This window comes from Cucurbita pepo, chromosome 4, assembly GCF_057944985.1.
Source record: "Cucurbita pepo subsp. pepo isolate OVF chromosome 4, ASM5794498v1, whole genome shotgun sequence".
NCBI lineage: Eukaryota > Viridiplantae > Streptophyta > Magnoliopsida > Cucurbitales > Cucurbitaceae > Cucurbita > Cucurbita pepo.
In genome coordinates, this window is record NC_141801.1 from 8,716,271 (window position 1) to 8,730,430 (window position 14,160).

At 36.6% G+C, this 14,160-nt stretch overlaps 1 protein-coding gene and 1 non-coding gene across 3 annotated transcripts; one reads left to right on the forward strand and one right to left on the reverse strand.

Moving 5' to 3' along the window:
* Nucleotides 1–1,291: 1,291 nt before the first annotated feature.
* Nucleotides 1,292–1,364, reverse strand: TRNAR-CCG (transfer RNA arginine (anticodon CCG)). Its single transcript has one exon. It is a non-coding gene; the product is annotated as a tRNA-Arg (tRNA).
* A 1,175-nt stretch (nt 1,365–2,539) lies between these two features.
* LOC111792713 (cell division cycle 5-like protein) lies at nt 2,540–13,173 on the forward strand. 2 transcript variants are annotated; one of them, XM_023674273.2, is made up of 4 exons: nt 2,540–2,950; nt 3,673–5,397; nt 7,733–8,014; nt 12,070–13,173. In XM_023674273.2, exons 1-4 carry the CDS (start codon nt 2,774–2,776, stop codon nt 12,955–12,957), a joined length of 3,072 nt encoding a protein of 1,023 aa, XP_023530041.2. In that variant the 5' UTR covers nt 2,540–2,773; the 3' UTR covers nt 12,958–13,173. The 2 variants fall into 2 exon arrangements, with proteins under 2 accessions (XP_023530041.2, XP_023530042.2); XM_023674274.2 differs by having other exon boundaries at nt 2,812–2,950; nt 3,633–5,397.
* The last annotated feature ends 987 nt before the right edge of the window (nt 13,174–14,160 follow it).

Below are 14,160 nucleotides of genomic sequence, written 5' to 3' on the forward strand. Positions count from 1 at the left end.
TTATGAGATGTGGAGTGAATTCAACGGAGTTAGGTTTGTTTGTTTTTATCTTTAAATAGTTGGTTGGATAAGTTTATAACATGTGGTTAAGGTTGTCTGTTTTGTCTTTAAATGATTAGGTTGATACGTTCATGGCGTGTGGAGTGCGTTATGCCCTTCGTATGGATTTCTAAGTAGTTTCGGAGTGTATTTTGGTGAGTTTATACAATTTACACATTTTTCAATGGCTAGAGTTAATTCGTTTAGGTGAGTTGGTGGGATTTGAAGTATGTGTATCATTTGGTGAAGTCGTTTGTTTTGGCTTCAAATGATTAGTTTGGTGAGTTTACTGACATCGACATTTTATTTTGACTTTGGAGCTGTTTTACTTAATTTAATACTCTCGGAGTTTATGTGGTTGGAGTTAACCCATATTGTTTGACTTTTAAGTAAAGTTCAGTTTGAGAAATTTTTAAGACCAACTTGAAATTTCGAGTAGGTTGAATCGGTGACCCAAAGAATCCAAATAGAGTTAGGTTAGATTAAGCTGAAGTAGTTCTTTTAAATGGGGCGAAGACGGGGAATTGGGGCAGGGACAGTGACGAAAAATATAATCTAGTCTCCGACCCCATTTCTCTAACGGAGAAAAAAATCTCCTTCTTTGTCTAAACGGGCTTTGAAAAAGCCCTTAAGCAAGCCAAGTCAAGGCCCATAATTATTAATTCATTTTAGTATTTAGGGGGCAACGGGTTGGCTCTAACGATTCATGCCCAAGATTCAGATTCTGGATTAGCATTTTCCTGCATCTACTGCGACGTGATCACATCACTTTTCAGTTTTAAGAGTGAAGATTATCCCCACATACCAACACGAGTCATCTTATATGCATCATAGGAAAATTTTCTAGAGGTCACTCAACATAGAATAAGCATGCTTAACTATAGAGTTCTTACGATTAAGTCACCAAAATCTATCTTATTGGTATAGATATTGACTTTCAATTCTTCCTATTTTTAGAATGATTTTCATTTGAATGTGATCTCCGTTCATTCATGTATCCATTCTTTACTCGGGTGTCACATACCCACCAACTTCATAAATATTTAAAAATAAATAAATAAATATTTTACAAACTAACATTTTACTTTTATTAAAAACAAAAAAATTTGAATAAATGACTGGAACATCTAAACCCAAAAAAAAATTAGGATCAAGTCAAGTCAAAGGTATAATTTGATACATTTTTTGAATTTAATTTGAAATATTATGTATGAGAAATAAAATAATAAGAAAAAATGTGAGGAAAAATAAACGTTCGCGATGGGACTCGAACCCACAATCTCCCGCTCCGGAGGCGAGCGCCTTATCCATTAGGCCACGCGAACTGTTTGTTCAAGGAAGGCAAATTAAATAATAAAGTTAAATATTATAATGACTTTGCCATTATTTTTCAATAGCACAACTAATTTGTTCATGTCCAATAAGAATATTAATGTTTAATTTCAATCATAGATTCAGCTTTTTAATTATGTTCTATTGTTTTAACTTTTGGGCTCATATTGTAAATATTAAAAAAAAAAAAATCTAAACGTACGTTTTTTTATCGAAGCCCCTCAATATTAATTTATAATAATTTAGCTTTAAAATGAATTTTTCGGGTCTTAAATGAAATCTAAGTTCTGTAACAATCTAACAAATTTAGGGTCTTAAATGAAACTCGAGTATAACCACCAAAATAACACCTTATTGTATCGAAAGTGCGCATATTTGAACAGAGTTTTTTTTCCAACTCAATGAATGAAGGGAGGAGTACGAGTAAAAGACTGTCTTTCTATATGACTCGCTGAAGGAGGGAGAGCTCTTTATGCTTGGTCTATGAAGATTCTTCCTTTTCTGACATGCAATTACCCTCATCACACTTAGGTCTATTGTACTTGAGATATCGTGCGCGCGTCTAGTCTATTGCACTTGTGATATTGCTTGCATTTAGTTTATCATACTTGTGCTATTATAGTTGTTGCTCGGATTCTCACTTGTCCTTCCTACTCTTGTCCTAGACTTATAACCTACTATCTTTAATCTTTAGTAAGCTCAATTCAATCGTCTGACTCAATCACCCCATTATGTTATGTTTTAAGTTCGCGTACAATTTACACCAAAATCCCGAACCTTAAACTCGAAAAATTCAAATATTTCACTTGAAACCTTAATGCAAACAAAATGTTATAGATCTTTATTTTGAAAGCGTGAGTTATGGGTACTTGTGATGTGTCGAAGCATTTGTTTAGACTCAATCCAATTGTTCGAATTGTAAAATTTTGAACCCAAAAAACCCGTTACAAAATAATGAAACCAACCCAATTCAACTATAAGTTTTTTAGTTGGATTGATTTGGATGGTTCGAGTTATTTATTTAATTTATTTTTAATAAAAATAAAAGGTAAGTTCGTAAAATATTTATTTATTTATTTTAAAATATTTAATTAAGATTTATAACTTGAATGAATGGCATTTTTGAAAATAATTTGACAAATCCCTCTTTACCTTTTTCTTCTCAAAATCCTACGACGAGCCTTTTCTTTTTCATCTTCACTCTGCGCCATTTCCAGACCCTCTCCACCTCTCGCCGCCTCTTTCCGTTCATCTTTGCCTGTATCTCCCCCTCTCCGCCGATCTCTCGTCCGCCGCCGTTCGTCTTTGCCGTTTTGGCTTCTTCTTCGTCTTCCTTTCTCCTGCAAAACCCTAATATCTCCAGACCCTAGATTGAAGGGGGTAAATCTTAAGGTAGGACAAGATGAGGATTATGATAAAAGGTGGTGTTTGGAAGAACACCGAAGATGAGATCCTTAAAGCTGCGGTTATGAAATATGGAAAAAACCAGTGGGCTCGAATCTCGTCGCTTCTTGTTCGGAAATCTGCTAAGCAGTGTAAGGCTCGATGGTATGAGTGGCTTGATCCTTCCATTAAAAAGGTGCCTTTCTTTCTCCCTTTCACTTGTCTTGAATTTTTCTTTTTTTCTTTTGCTGTTTTTGTAACTGGGCACTGGAAAGTGGAGTGAGCTGCGGGTGGAAGGAGTTTCTGTCCCTGTTTGGTTTAGGCTTAATAGTTTATATTTGGAAAATATATGTTAGCTGTGATTTGATTTACGTTTAAAAGTAAAGGAGACATATAAGATGAGAATTGAGAGGAAATGAGGGACGTAGGCCTTCCCGATGTTCTTTCAGGAAGTATGGTGGTAGTTGGTGATACCATCTAGTGCTATGCATTTAGGATGTTTGAGAATGGAACTGTCATGCTAAAAGAGGCTAAAAAAAAGTTAATGTGGGAGAAAATTCCCAAGGAAAGTCAGTGTCTTGGCATGGATTGTGCTTAATGGTCAACTTAATACAGTTGAAATTCTTCAGAAAAGTTACTGTGGGAGAAAGAATTTTGAAAGAAGAGAAAAATGTATCCGGGGGGAGTGCGTTTTCTCATGGGAATGATAATGATAATGATAATTAATGTTGATACTTGATGACCGGATTTCTGTTGGATGATGTCCTATGAAGCTCAGTATGGTTTGATTCTCAAATCGGCCAGGTTTCCTGTTTTTGTGCTTTCATTTCCCTAGTTTTGCAATCTGGAAAGTCACCTCAGTTTCTTTGTTGTGGTAGGTTCTTTGGACTGACCATTTGATTTCCATGATTACTTTAGACTGAGTGGACAAGAGAGGAGGATGAGAAACTACTCCATCTTGCTAAGCTCATGCCAACCCAGTGGAGAACTATTGCACCAATTGTCGGGCGTACTCCATCCCAGTGCCTCGAGCGGTACGAGAAGCTTCTTGATGCTGCTTGTGTTAAGGATGAGAATTACGAACCAGGAGATGACCCAAGAAAATTGCGCCCGGGAGAAATTGACCCAAACCCAGAATCAAAGCCTGCACGTCCTGATCCTGTTGACATGGATGAAGATGAAAAGGAAATGCTTTCTGAAGCACGAGCCAGGTTAGCAAATACTAGGGGAAAGAAGGCAAAAAGGAAAGCCAGAGAGAAACAACTTGAAGAGGCCAGGAGGCTTGCTTCGCTACAAAAAAGAAGAGAGCTGAAAGCTGCAGGGATTGATACTCGACACCGGAAGAGAAAGAGAAAAGGAATAGATTACAATGCTGAAATTCCTTTTGAGAAGAGGCCTCCTCCAGGGTTTTTTGATGTTGGTGAGGAAGATAGACCAGTGGAACAACCCAAGTTTCCAACAACAATTGAAGAACTTGAAGGCAAAAGAAGGATTGACGTAGAATCTCAATTAAGAAAGCAAGATATTGCAAAGAATAAAATTGCGCAGAGGCAAGATGCTCCATCAGCTGTACTGCAAGCAAATAAGCTGAATGATCCAGAGATGGTGAGGAAAAGATCTAAACTTATGCTTCCTGCACCTCAAATTGCAGACCATGAATTAGAGGAAATTGCAAAGATGGGATATGCCAGTGATCTTCTTGCTGGTAATGAAGTGCTTGCAGAAGGAAGTGGTGCTACACGAGCTCTGCTTGCAAATTATGCACAGACACCACGACAAGGAATGACACCTTTTCGAACTCCCCAAAGGACACCGGCTGGGAAGGGTGATGCTATAATGATGGAGGCTGAAAACCTTGCTAGGCTGAGAGAATCTCAGACTCCATTATTGGGAGGAGAGAACCCAGAGCTGCATCCTTCAGATTTTTCAGGGGTCACCCCAAGGAAAAAAGAGATTCAAACACCGAATCCCATGCTAACACCCTCAGCAACTCCTGGTGGTGCTGGTCTCACACCTCGTAGTGGCATGACACCAGCTAGGGATGCTTACTCCTTTGGTGTGACTCCCAAAGGAACGCCTATTAGAGATGAGTTACATATCAATGAAGACATGGACACACATGATAGTGCAAAACTAGAGTCTCAAAGACAAGCTGATTTGAGGAGGAATCTTAGCCTAGGATTAGGCAATCTTCCACAGCCTAAGAATGAGTACCAGGTAGTTATGCAACCAATTCCAGAAGATAAAGAAGAACCAGAGGAGATGATTGAAGAGGACATGTCTGACAGGATTGCTAGAGAACGAGCAGAGGAAGAGGCAAGGCAGCAGGCTTTGCTTAGGAAAAGATCAAAAGTGCTACAGAGGGAGCTTCCTCGACCTCCTACTGCTTCTTTGGAACTTATTAGAAATTCTTTGATGAGAGCTGATGGAGACAAGAGCTCATTTGTTCCACCTACCCCTATTGAGCAGGCTGATGAAATGATAAGAAAGGAGCTTCTTGCTTTACTAGAGCATGATAATGTGAAGTACCCAATCGATGAAAAGGTCAACAAGGAGAAAAAGAAAGGTTCCAAACGCACAGGAAATAGACCTGCTGCGGCCATCCCTACCATAGACGATTTTGAAGAAACTGAGATGCAAGAGGTAAACTTTTCCCAACCATTGTTTTTTAACGTTCAATTTGGAATTTTCTTGCTGTTATATCTTGTTTAGAAAAACCAATTTTGTTTCATCTTTTTATTTTTTAAGGAGCCTGCTTGATTGGAGGTATTTTTCTATTAGATTGTAAAATTTAATCTGTTATAGATAAGATTGAATTTCTGTTTTTCTTTTCTTTGTAAAAATCCTGTGGAAGGGCAAATAAAATATATTACCATTGAACCTAGTGCCCATTGGATTAGCTACTTTACTTGAACTATTGGGTTCTGGTTATTGGACGTTGCCACTTATGGAAGCTGATAGTTTTAGCTCTTCTTTTATTATTCTTGCTGAAGTAGATCCAATAGTGGTATGAAAAGCAATAGTTTCTATTAGAACTGTTGAGGCTGGTTTAGATGGTAGGGTGGCATTGATAGCAATTCCTGGAGGAAGGTTTGGAATGTGAGTACTCGCTTGTTGTGCTAGTGTTGGTTCTAGTGATAGTGGTTCTGTGGTAGTTGCCAGTTGCAGCTTTTGGGTGTTCAAACTGTTGGCTTTGGTGTTTAAAAGTACGATGATTGGCAGTATAATCCGTTTCATAGTTTGTTTGTATCATGCACTCTGTTTTATAGATTTTAAACATTTATGTTCAAATGTGCTGGAGAATTACTATTTTGGAGTTAAAATGATTTTTGTTTTGCTGCACATGGAAGTGAAGTTTATATAATTAAAGAAAGCTATCAAACAGTTAGTGTTTTAATACTACTACGACTGCTAATAATTAATCCAAACTGATATGAATAATATAATAATATATATTTTATTCGATGAATTTATTTATTTTTTTGAGTAAAACAACGCATGAGTTAGTGGATAAAACCTCTGTCCGCTTGCGGAAGGCCAATGTCTTGATCAATTGTTTTGTTTTCTTACCTTAACCAGTCAAACCAAGTTCAAATTGGTTTATTTAATCAATTATTGAAGTTAATTTAAATTTAACTTGCATGAATTTATTTCAAATTAATTAAAATATTAATGCTGACCAATATGATATGGAGTAATGAATATTAATATGAAGTATTAATTAGAGGTTGTATAAAAATTAGTTAGTATTGGCAAATTATCTTGATTATTTTGTAGTTAAATAAAACTAATTACTAAGTAATAGATTTTCTCATTCTCTATTATTCATCCCCTAGGAACAAAAATCCTATCTATTGGTAGGGTAGTATAAATCTTTATTGTATTTTTTTAAAAAATATAACTTGAATGATCATATCCTAGGTTTTAAAAGCAAAAGTTGAGCTAATTTTTGGAAGCTAACTTAGTATCTTTCTAAATTGATTGAAACATCTTACAGATCTTTTTCTGTAATCAATAATTATGCATTTAAAATTTTAAAATTAAGTTTGATGTTTTACCCGAATTTATTATTCTACCCTAATATTTATTTCTGTTTCCATCAATGTTTTCAAAATAAATGATTAATGTGTGTTTACTATGATTTGCCAGTGTTTTACATGTATTTAAAAAGTGTTTAATTTGTATCCAATTTATTCACCAAGTGTGCAATATTTGTTTACTTTTTAAAATAGTACTTGATGACTTACGTCGACTTATTAGAGTGTTTTTCTATATGTGTCAAAGACAGGCACATTGCTCTAGCAGGGTTTGCGCTTTATAGTTCAACATGTTGCTTAGGGTTATTATAATATGCATGGGGCTATAGTATAAAACTATATGACGTAGATAGGTCCTCCCTGTTAGTCATCTTGTCTCATCCTTCGATTATTGACCATGTTGGACATCAATTAAGACATTGTCTGTAGGTCGTGAATCTCTTTTTATATAAAAAATCCTGAAGCTGAAGGTGGATTTTACATTTTTACTCTAGTCTGCACTGCTGGTTGAAGGTCTGCAATGCCAATCCGGGCTCTTAATTAACTTCCGTTGTTTTGTTGGGTCATTGCTTTCATTATTTCAGTGACATCTCTCATGTGTTGTTTTTTTTTCTATAATATGCAATTTTGTGCTAGCAGATTAAAAGATTTTCAGGTTTCTAAATGTCCTCTCGAAGTTATGACTTGAGGTAGCCAACTGTTTGATCCTATCCTTGTCATGTACAGAGGTCTATGGTTACGGAAAGAGTTGGTTTTATTTATGTGTGTCTTTCTTTTCTTTGGTTCCATGGAGGAATTACGAGTTGTAATTGCCATTTCCTATGAAAACCTTGTGATTACATTCCATTGATTCTTAGTTTACTAATGTAGTGAAGTAATTTCATTCTATCTACTTGATGTTTGTTTTTCTGTATATTTAGTAAGTTGGTTGTTTGAAACAGGCTGATTATTTGATAAATGAAGAGGCTCGGTATCTCTGTGTTGCAATGGGGCATGAAAATGAACCCTTAGAGGAATTTGTGGAAGCTCACAAAACGTGCTTGAACGATCTTATGTATTTCCCCACTAGGAGTGCATATGGACTTTCCAGCGTGGCTGGAAACCATGAGAAACTAGCCGCCCTGCAGGATGAATTTGAGTATGTGAAAAAGAAAATGGATGATGATACTGAGAAGGCTGTCCGGCTGGAGAAGAAGGTTAAGGTTCTCACACATGGCTATGAGGTATATATATTATTGTTGGAATGATCACATTTATGGCATCAAACTTCATCTCTTTTTTTTTGTTTTGTTTCATTTAATTCTCTATTTAATATTCATTTTTTTCCTTGCTGGTAAATATTTTCTGTTCCGCAACTGGTTGATATGTTCCACTAATATTTCTTGGCCATTTGTTTCATTTCACAAGCGAAAGAGTCTCAACTGTGTAGCTGGAGACCAAATATGTATTCCTCTTTAAGCGAATGCAATGTTTTGAATATTTTTGGAATTCCTCTTTCTTTTGTAAATTTTCAATGTCACACCTCAATTGATTCTAAATACAATGTTTTTTCTTTGAACAAGAAACAAACTTTTATTTCAAAGGATCCCACAGTTTCTCCTTCTCTCACACATTATGTTGGTGATTGTGATGCTGCTTCTAAAGTTAGTTTGAGTGGTGTGGAATCTACTTTTTAGCTTACGGAAACTATTATGGATGATAATGGTGTAGAAGATGCTTTTGGTGATGATTTAGTATCATTTTTTCAAGAAAGTGACAAAGATTCCTCATTCTCTTCTTTCATAATGCCCAAGAGTTTTCTTCTCTTACTGAAACTTGTGGTGAAATTCTTTGTTTCATTCCCAAGATATTCATTGTTGAATTTTGATTGTTATTGCGTTTGAGGTTTGAGTTGAGTGGTTCTTGCTTGATGTTTTGGGACTGAGTTTTGCATTTCTCCTTTGTGGTTGTTCTTTTTGGTTGTGGCTATGATGTTTGGGTCTTTTTTTTCTTTGTTTGTTCAAGGCTTTTGGTTCTCAATCGTCGCCTTTTGTTTTGTTTTCAGAGGGCGATCTTTTGTGTTGAGTTTGGTCCTTCAGCTACCTCTTTGCTAGTTCCTTTTGTTCAGGTTGCTTGATGTTTCTCGTTGCGGAAGTTATTTTCTATATCTTGTTCTTTTTTGGTTCTCTGAAGTGGTTTTTTTGTTTCCCATTGAGTTCATATTTTCACTTCCCTATGGAGTTCGTATTTTCACTTCCTTGTGGAGTTCGTATTTTTGAGCACGAGTCTCTTTTCATTTTTTCAATGAAAAGTTTTGTCTCTTGTTGGGGAAAAAAATGGAATCATTGAACAAGAAACCATACTTTCGTTTCCAATTGAACTAGCTTTTCTATGAAATATTCAGAGACAGGGCAATAGGCTATAAATAGCCAAAAAAAGAATGGGTTTTGAATGCATAATTGGGAAACCATTGGGGAGTAAAGAAAATCTCTACTTTGTAAAAACAAATAATGGCAAGATAATATGGAATCCGTTTTGAATGAGACCAAATGGAGGCAAAAGAATGAATTTAATTCCAAATGTGTTGATATTTCTATTTTTTCCTTAATACTTCCTTCTTTCACACTGCTTCCAAATCTCCCATAAGTTGGTCCAAGTATATATACACTGCTTCCAAGCCCAAAGTAATCATGTTTAGAAGTAGTGAAATATGAGAAGCCTCTCAATGGAAAGTCAATACTTGGTAGGATTTGAATTTTTGTACTTATTTTAGCTTTTCAATTGTCAATGAAAAGTTTTGTTTCTTGTTTTAAAAGAATATGTTTGGTGTGAGACTATATGTAATTTGGGGTTGGAAGGTTTTGGTGGGAAAGACGGTCGGTCCTTCGGGAGTTTTCAATTTCGTAATGAGAAGTTTTTTTCTTTCCAACAAAAAAAAAAAAAAAAAAAAAAAAAGAGATAGGATTTGGTATGCGCCTCACTCTAACTGCTCTCATTTGGAGTTTTGGTTCCAAGTGTATGACCTTTTGTCAATTTCATTTTTCTTAATGGAAGTGATTTCTTGAAGAAAAGTAATTTTTACTCATTATTCCATTTTTCTATGCCACCTTTCGTTGGCTATTGCTTTGGATTTCTTATGAAATCCTTTGTTTGGTAGGGTTCTCAAACCTATTTCTGGAATATTTTGGGCGGGTGGTAAACCTCTTACTCTCTACTTCTTTGCTTATATCAACTATCTCATAGGATTGAATTCAATACTTGGCAGGCTTTGAATTTTTGTACTCATTTTAGCCTTTTAGTCGTCATTGAAAAGCTTTGTTTCTTGTTTTAAAGGAATAGGTTTGGAGTGAGACTATGTAATTTTGGGTTGGAAAGGTTTTGGTGGAAAGTTGTCCTTCGGAAGTTTTCAATTTCTTAATGTAAAGTTTGTTTCCCTCTCCAAAAAAAAAAAAAAAAAAAAAAAAAAAAAGAAAAAAAAAAAAAAAAGAAGAAGAGAAGAAATAGGATTTGGAGTGCGCCTCAAGAACAGAAACAGGACTTGCTGTGCGCCCCACTCTAAAATACTCTCCTTTGAAGTTTTGGTTCCAAGTGTATGACCTATGGTTATTCCATTTTCTCTCTGCAACTTTTCGTTGGCTTTTGCTTTGGGTTTCCACATGTTCTTTCAGTTTGTCAAATCCTTTGCTGGGGAGGGTTCTCAAACCTTTTTTTTTGGAAAATTTTTAGGTGCGTGGTAAACCTCTTAACTCTCTATTTCTTTGCTTATATCAACTATCTGATAAGAGGTCACATTTGGTGACCTCTATCTTGACGAAAGCGGATCACTCCCCTCCCATCTCTTTAGGCTTTTGTTGAAAAAGAGCTCTGTCGGGGGTATCGTATCTTGAGGCGGTATAGTGAAGCCTTGTTGGCCAAATGACTTCGGCACTTCTTCAAGGAGATGGATACCCTGTGGCATCGTGTTATTGTGTGCAAATACAATCCAAACCCTATTGAGTGAACTTCGGGTAGAGGTACTAAAGGCACTTTTAGAAAACCTGGAAAGTGATTTCTTTTGGTCTCCCCTCAGTTTGTGAGATGCTTAGTAGGGAATGGGACAAATATCTATGTTTGGGAGGGGGATAGGTCTCTTTGCTTCGATTTCTTGTTCTTTATAATTTATATGCTTCGAAACTTCACCATAGGTATGACCCCATTTTCATTTTTTCCTTCGATCTCCGTCGTGTTTTATTTGATAGGGAAATGAATGAAGGTTGACCCTTCTTTCTTTGCTTTGGGATGCCTCGGTTGAACTTTGTTTCTTGGGCAGGGTGAACACCTACGGGGAGTTCTCTTTAGGAGTGATGTGGAGGACCTAGACCATATTCTTAGGAGATAGTTCACTCGATTGTTTCTCAGTTTGAGGTGCGCTTGGCGAGGAACAATTCTTGCTCTCTTATGGTTTGAGGTTATTCATCTTCCTTAGTCTTACAGGGGTGTTTTTTTATGGTAGGTTGGGCTTTTTTCACTGTTCTTTAGGGTGTTTGGTGGGTAAGGAATAATAGATATTTTAGGGATTTTTAGGTTGATTTTCTCTCTTCCTTTCTTTATTTGTCGTGTTTCTGTCTTTGTGCTAATCTGTACTGAATATTTGTGGTCATTTATTCATGGAAAAGGCCAAGATTAATTAGTTGAATATGGTGAAGACAGTCCATTGGGCTGATGGAAAAAAAGAAAAGTCCTTAATAATTACATAGGTAGAAATTGGGAGGAAACAATACAAACATCTGAGATTCCACTGTTCACTTTTACCTTATCTCCTTGGAATTATTTCTCATATGGTGAAGGCAGTCCATTGGGGTGATTGGGGGGCTTTTTATAGAGCATAGTAGGTCGCCTCGTAGCGTTACAGTTGTGCTTTCGTTTGGCTTCATGCTAACTTTTCTTTGGGTCCTTTCTGTAGTTCTCTCCATCAAACGAGTGAAAATTGTTGTGTTTCTCATACACCTTGTGTATACTTCCACGTTGTCTTGAAAGATATGGAAACACAATTGATCTCTACAAAGCTGTTTACTTCCTTTTCTCAAAAGTTCTATATTCCAATTCACTCGTTTATTGCTGAAGCCATTTTTCTCATTCTCTCCTTTTCTTGTGTTGCTGGGTAACGTTCTTTGTATACTGATCATTAAACACACTCGAGGGGTGGAGGATGTGTGCTGGGAGATAGTGTTTGCTCTGTAATGTTCTTAAAGAACTACAAAACTGATTACAACACCTTGTGAAATTTGGAAGCCTAATTTGTTATTTGTTGACATTTCAGACACGGTCAAAACAAAGCATTTGGCCGCAAATTGAGGCGACTTTCAAGCAGATAGACACTGCAGCAACAGAGCTGGAGTGCTTTGAAGCTCTTAAAAAGCAAGAGATGTCAGCTGCTTCACACAGGATTAGTGGTATCTGGGAGGAGGTTCAGAAACAAAAAGAGCTGGAGAGAACTCTGCAGCTACGTTATGGGAACCTTTTTGCGGACTTGGAAAAGATGACGAAAATCATGGACGAGCGCAAGGCACAGGCACTAAAGGAAGAAGAAATTGCAGCGGAGAACCGTGCTCTTCAGTTGGCCGAGGCTGAGGCTAATCGAACTGTAGGAGAAAATGCTGATAGTTCTGAAGCTGTGTTTGCGTTAGCAGTTGATGGTGAAAATTCTATGCCTCCCAATGAATTAGCGGGTGAACAACAAAACTCTTCCTTGGGACATGAACATGAAGGTTCTAATGCCATGGATATCGACCCAGAGAAAGAAAGTGTTGCAGCGAGCTCGGATATTGGTTTACCTGATGACAAACTACCTTCTGCAGTGGCAGAGAATGATGCATCATCGTCTGACAAGGCTTTCGATGATTCTGATAAGAGTCAAACCATCGACGTTCCTTCACAAGAACTCGTGGTCCCTCCTGCTAATGGCACTCCAGACGTGCCCGTTACGGTGGAAAATAAGATCAGCAATGATTTGGTTGATGGAGCTGCACCTACCGAAAATGCTGAATGTGGTACCGATATTGTCAAGGAAGGTAAAGATGTCGAAACTCAGCAACCTGTGATCGAAGCTGGAAACTCGGATGTGAATTCGACTAATCTGGATTCTTCTAATAATGATGTCGTAGAACTCCCTCGTGGCGACGAGGAAGCAACGGAATCAAATGTGTAGGATGATGTAGATGATTCAGATTGTTTTGCGGCTTGTTTTTTTTCCCAGTAGGATAAGAGAGGGAGAGAGAAAGAAAGAGATTAATTCCATGAAGAGAAGAAGAGAAGGGCTGCGATGATATGCTGAAACAAGATTTGTATTGCTTTCTTTTTGTAGGATTTTCATATAAGAAACATTTCATTAAAGCTTTCATTATGCATATGAGTATTGATGACACTTGTTCATTTCTATTATACTCTGTTCCGCATGTTATCAGTTCAACACCATCTCCCTCCACAACTCACATTAGAGATACATGGAAATGGCATGAAGATTGTTCATAGTTGTTCTCTGGAGCACGAAGGTTCCTTCGTTCTCGGACTCGGTATTGAAGGAGGTGTAGTCTCTTCTCCGTTAATCCTTGACGGGGTGTTGGTTCAAATGTTTTGAAAGTGTAAGGTATAGGTTAACTTGCCAAATTTACTAAATACATTCTATTATACTCGGGTTTTTACAATACTTTATTCTTATTATTCTTATTGTTACTTCTTATTTTATGACATTTTTGAGGTAAGAGTTAGAGTTTTTTTCCTTTTGTATCCTAAAGATCCTTGGACTTTTTTTTTCAATGGCCTCTAGACTAATACAGAATGACACTAACTCCACATATCATAGGTCAATAGGTACATGAACCGAAGTGGGGATGTACCAAAAATATAAAGATTCAACTTCTCACGAGCAACAACCTTTGTCAACAAATCTGGAGGATTATCAACCGTTCCAAATTTTAATAGGATTATCAACCGTTCCAAATTTTAATAAACGAATGTCCCATTCATTTACAATTTCTTGAACAAAATGAAATTAGACATCAATATGCTTGTTATGATTACGATGGACTTGATTCTTTAACAAATAAATAGCACTCTATTTATCACAGAACACCTCTATGTGATAGAGGTGTTCTTGAGCAATACCAAGTTATTAACTAAATAGCGTCCTTGAAAGTTTTAGTGACGGCCATCGATACAAAAGTAGAGAGGTGTTCTTGAGCAATACCAAGTTATTAACTAAATAGCGTCCTTGAAAGTTGGACGGCCATCGATACAAAAGTAGACTGCAATATTAAACGTCAACAAACAGTGTACTAGCCCAAAAATAAATAAAGACATAAAGAATAAAAATAATTATAAAAATAGTTAAAATTATAATAATAAAAAATAA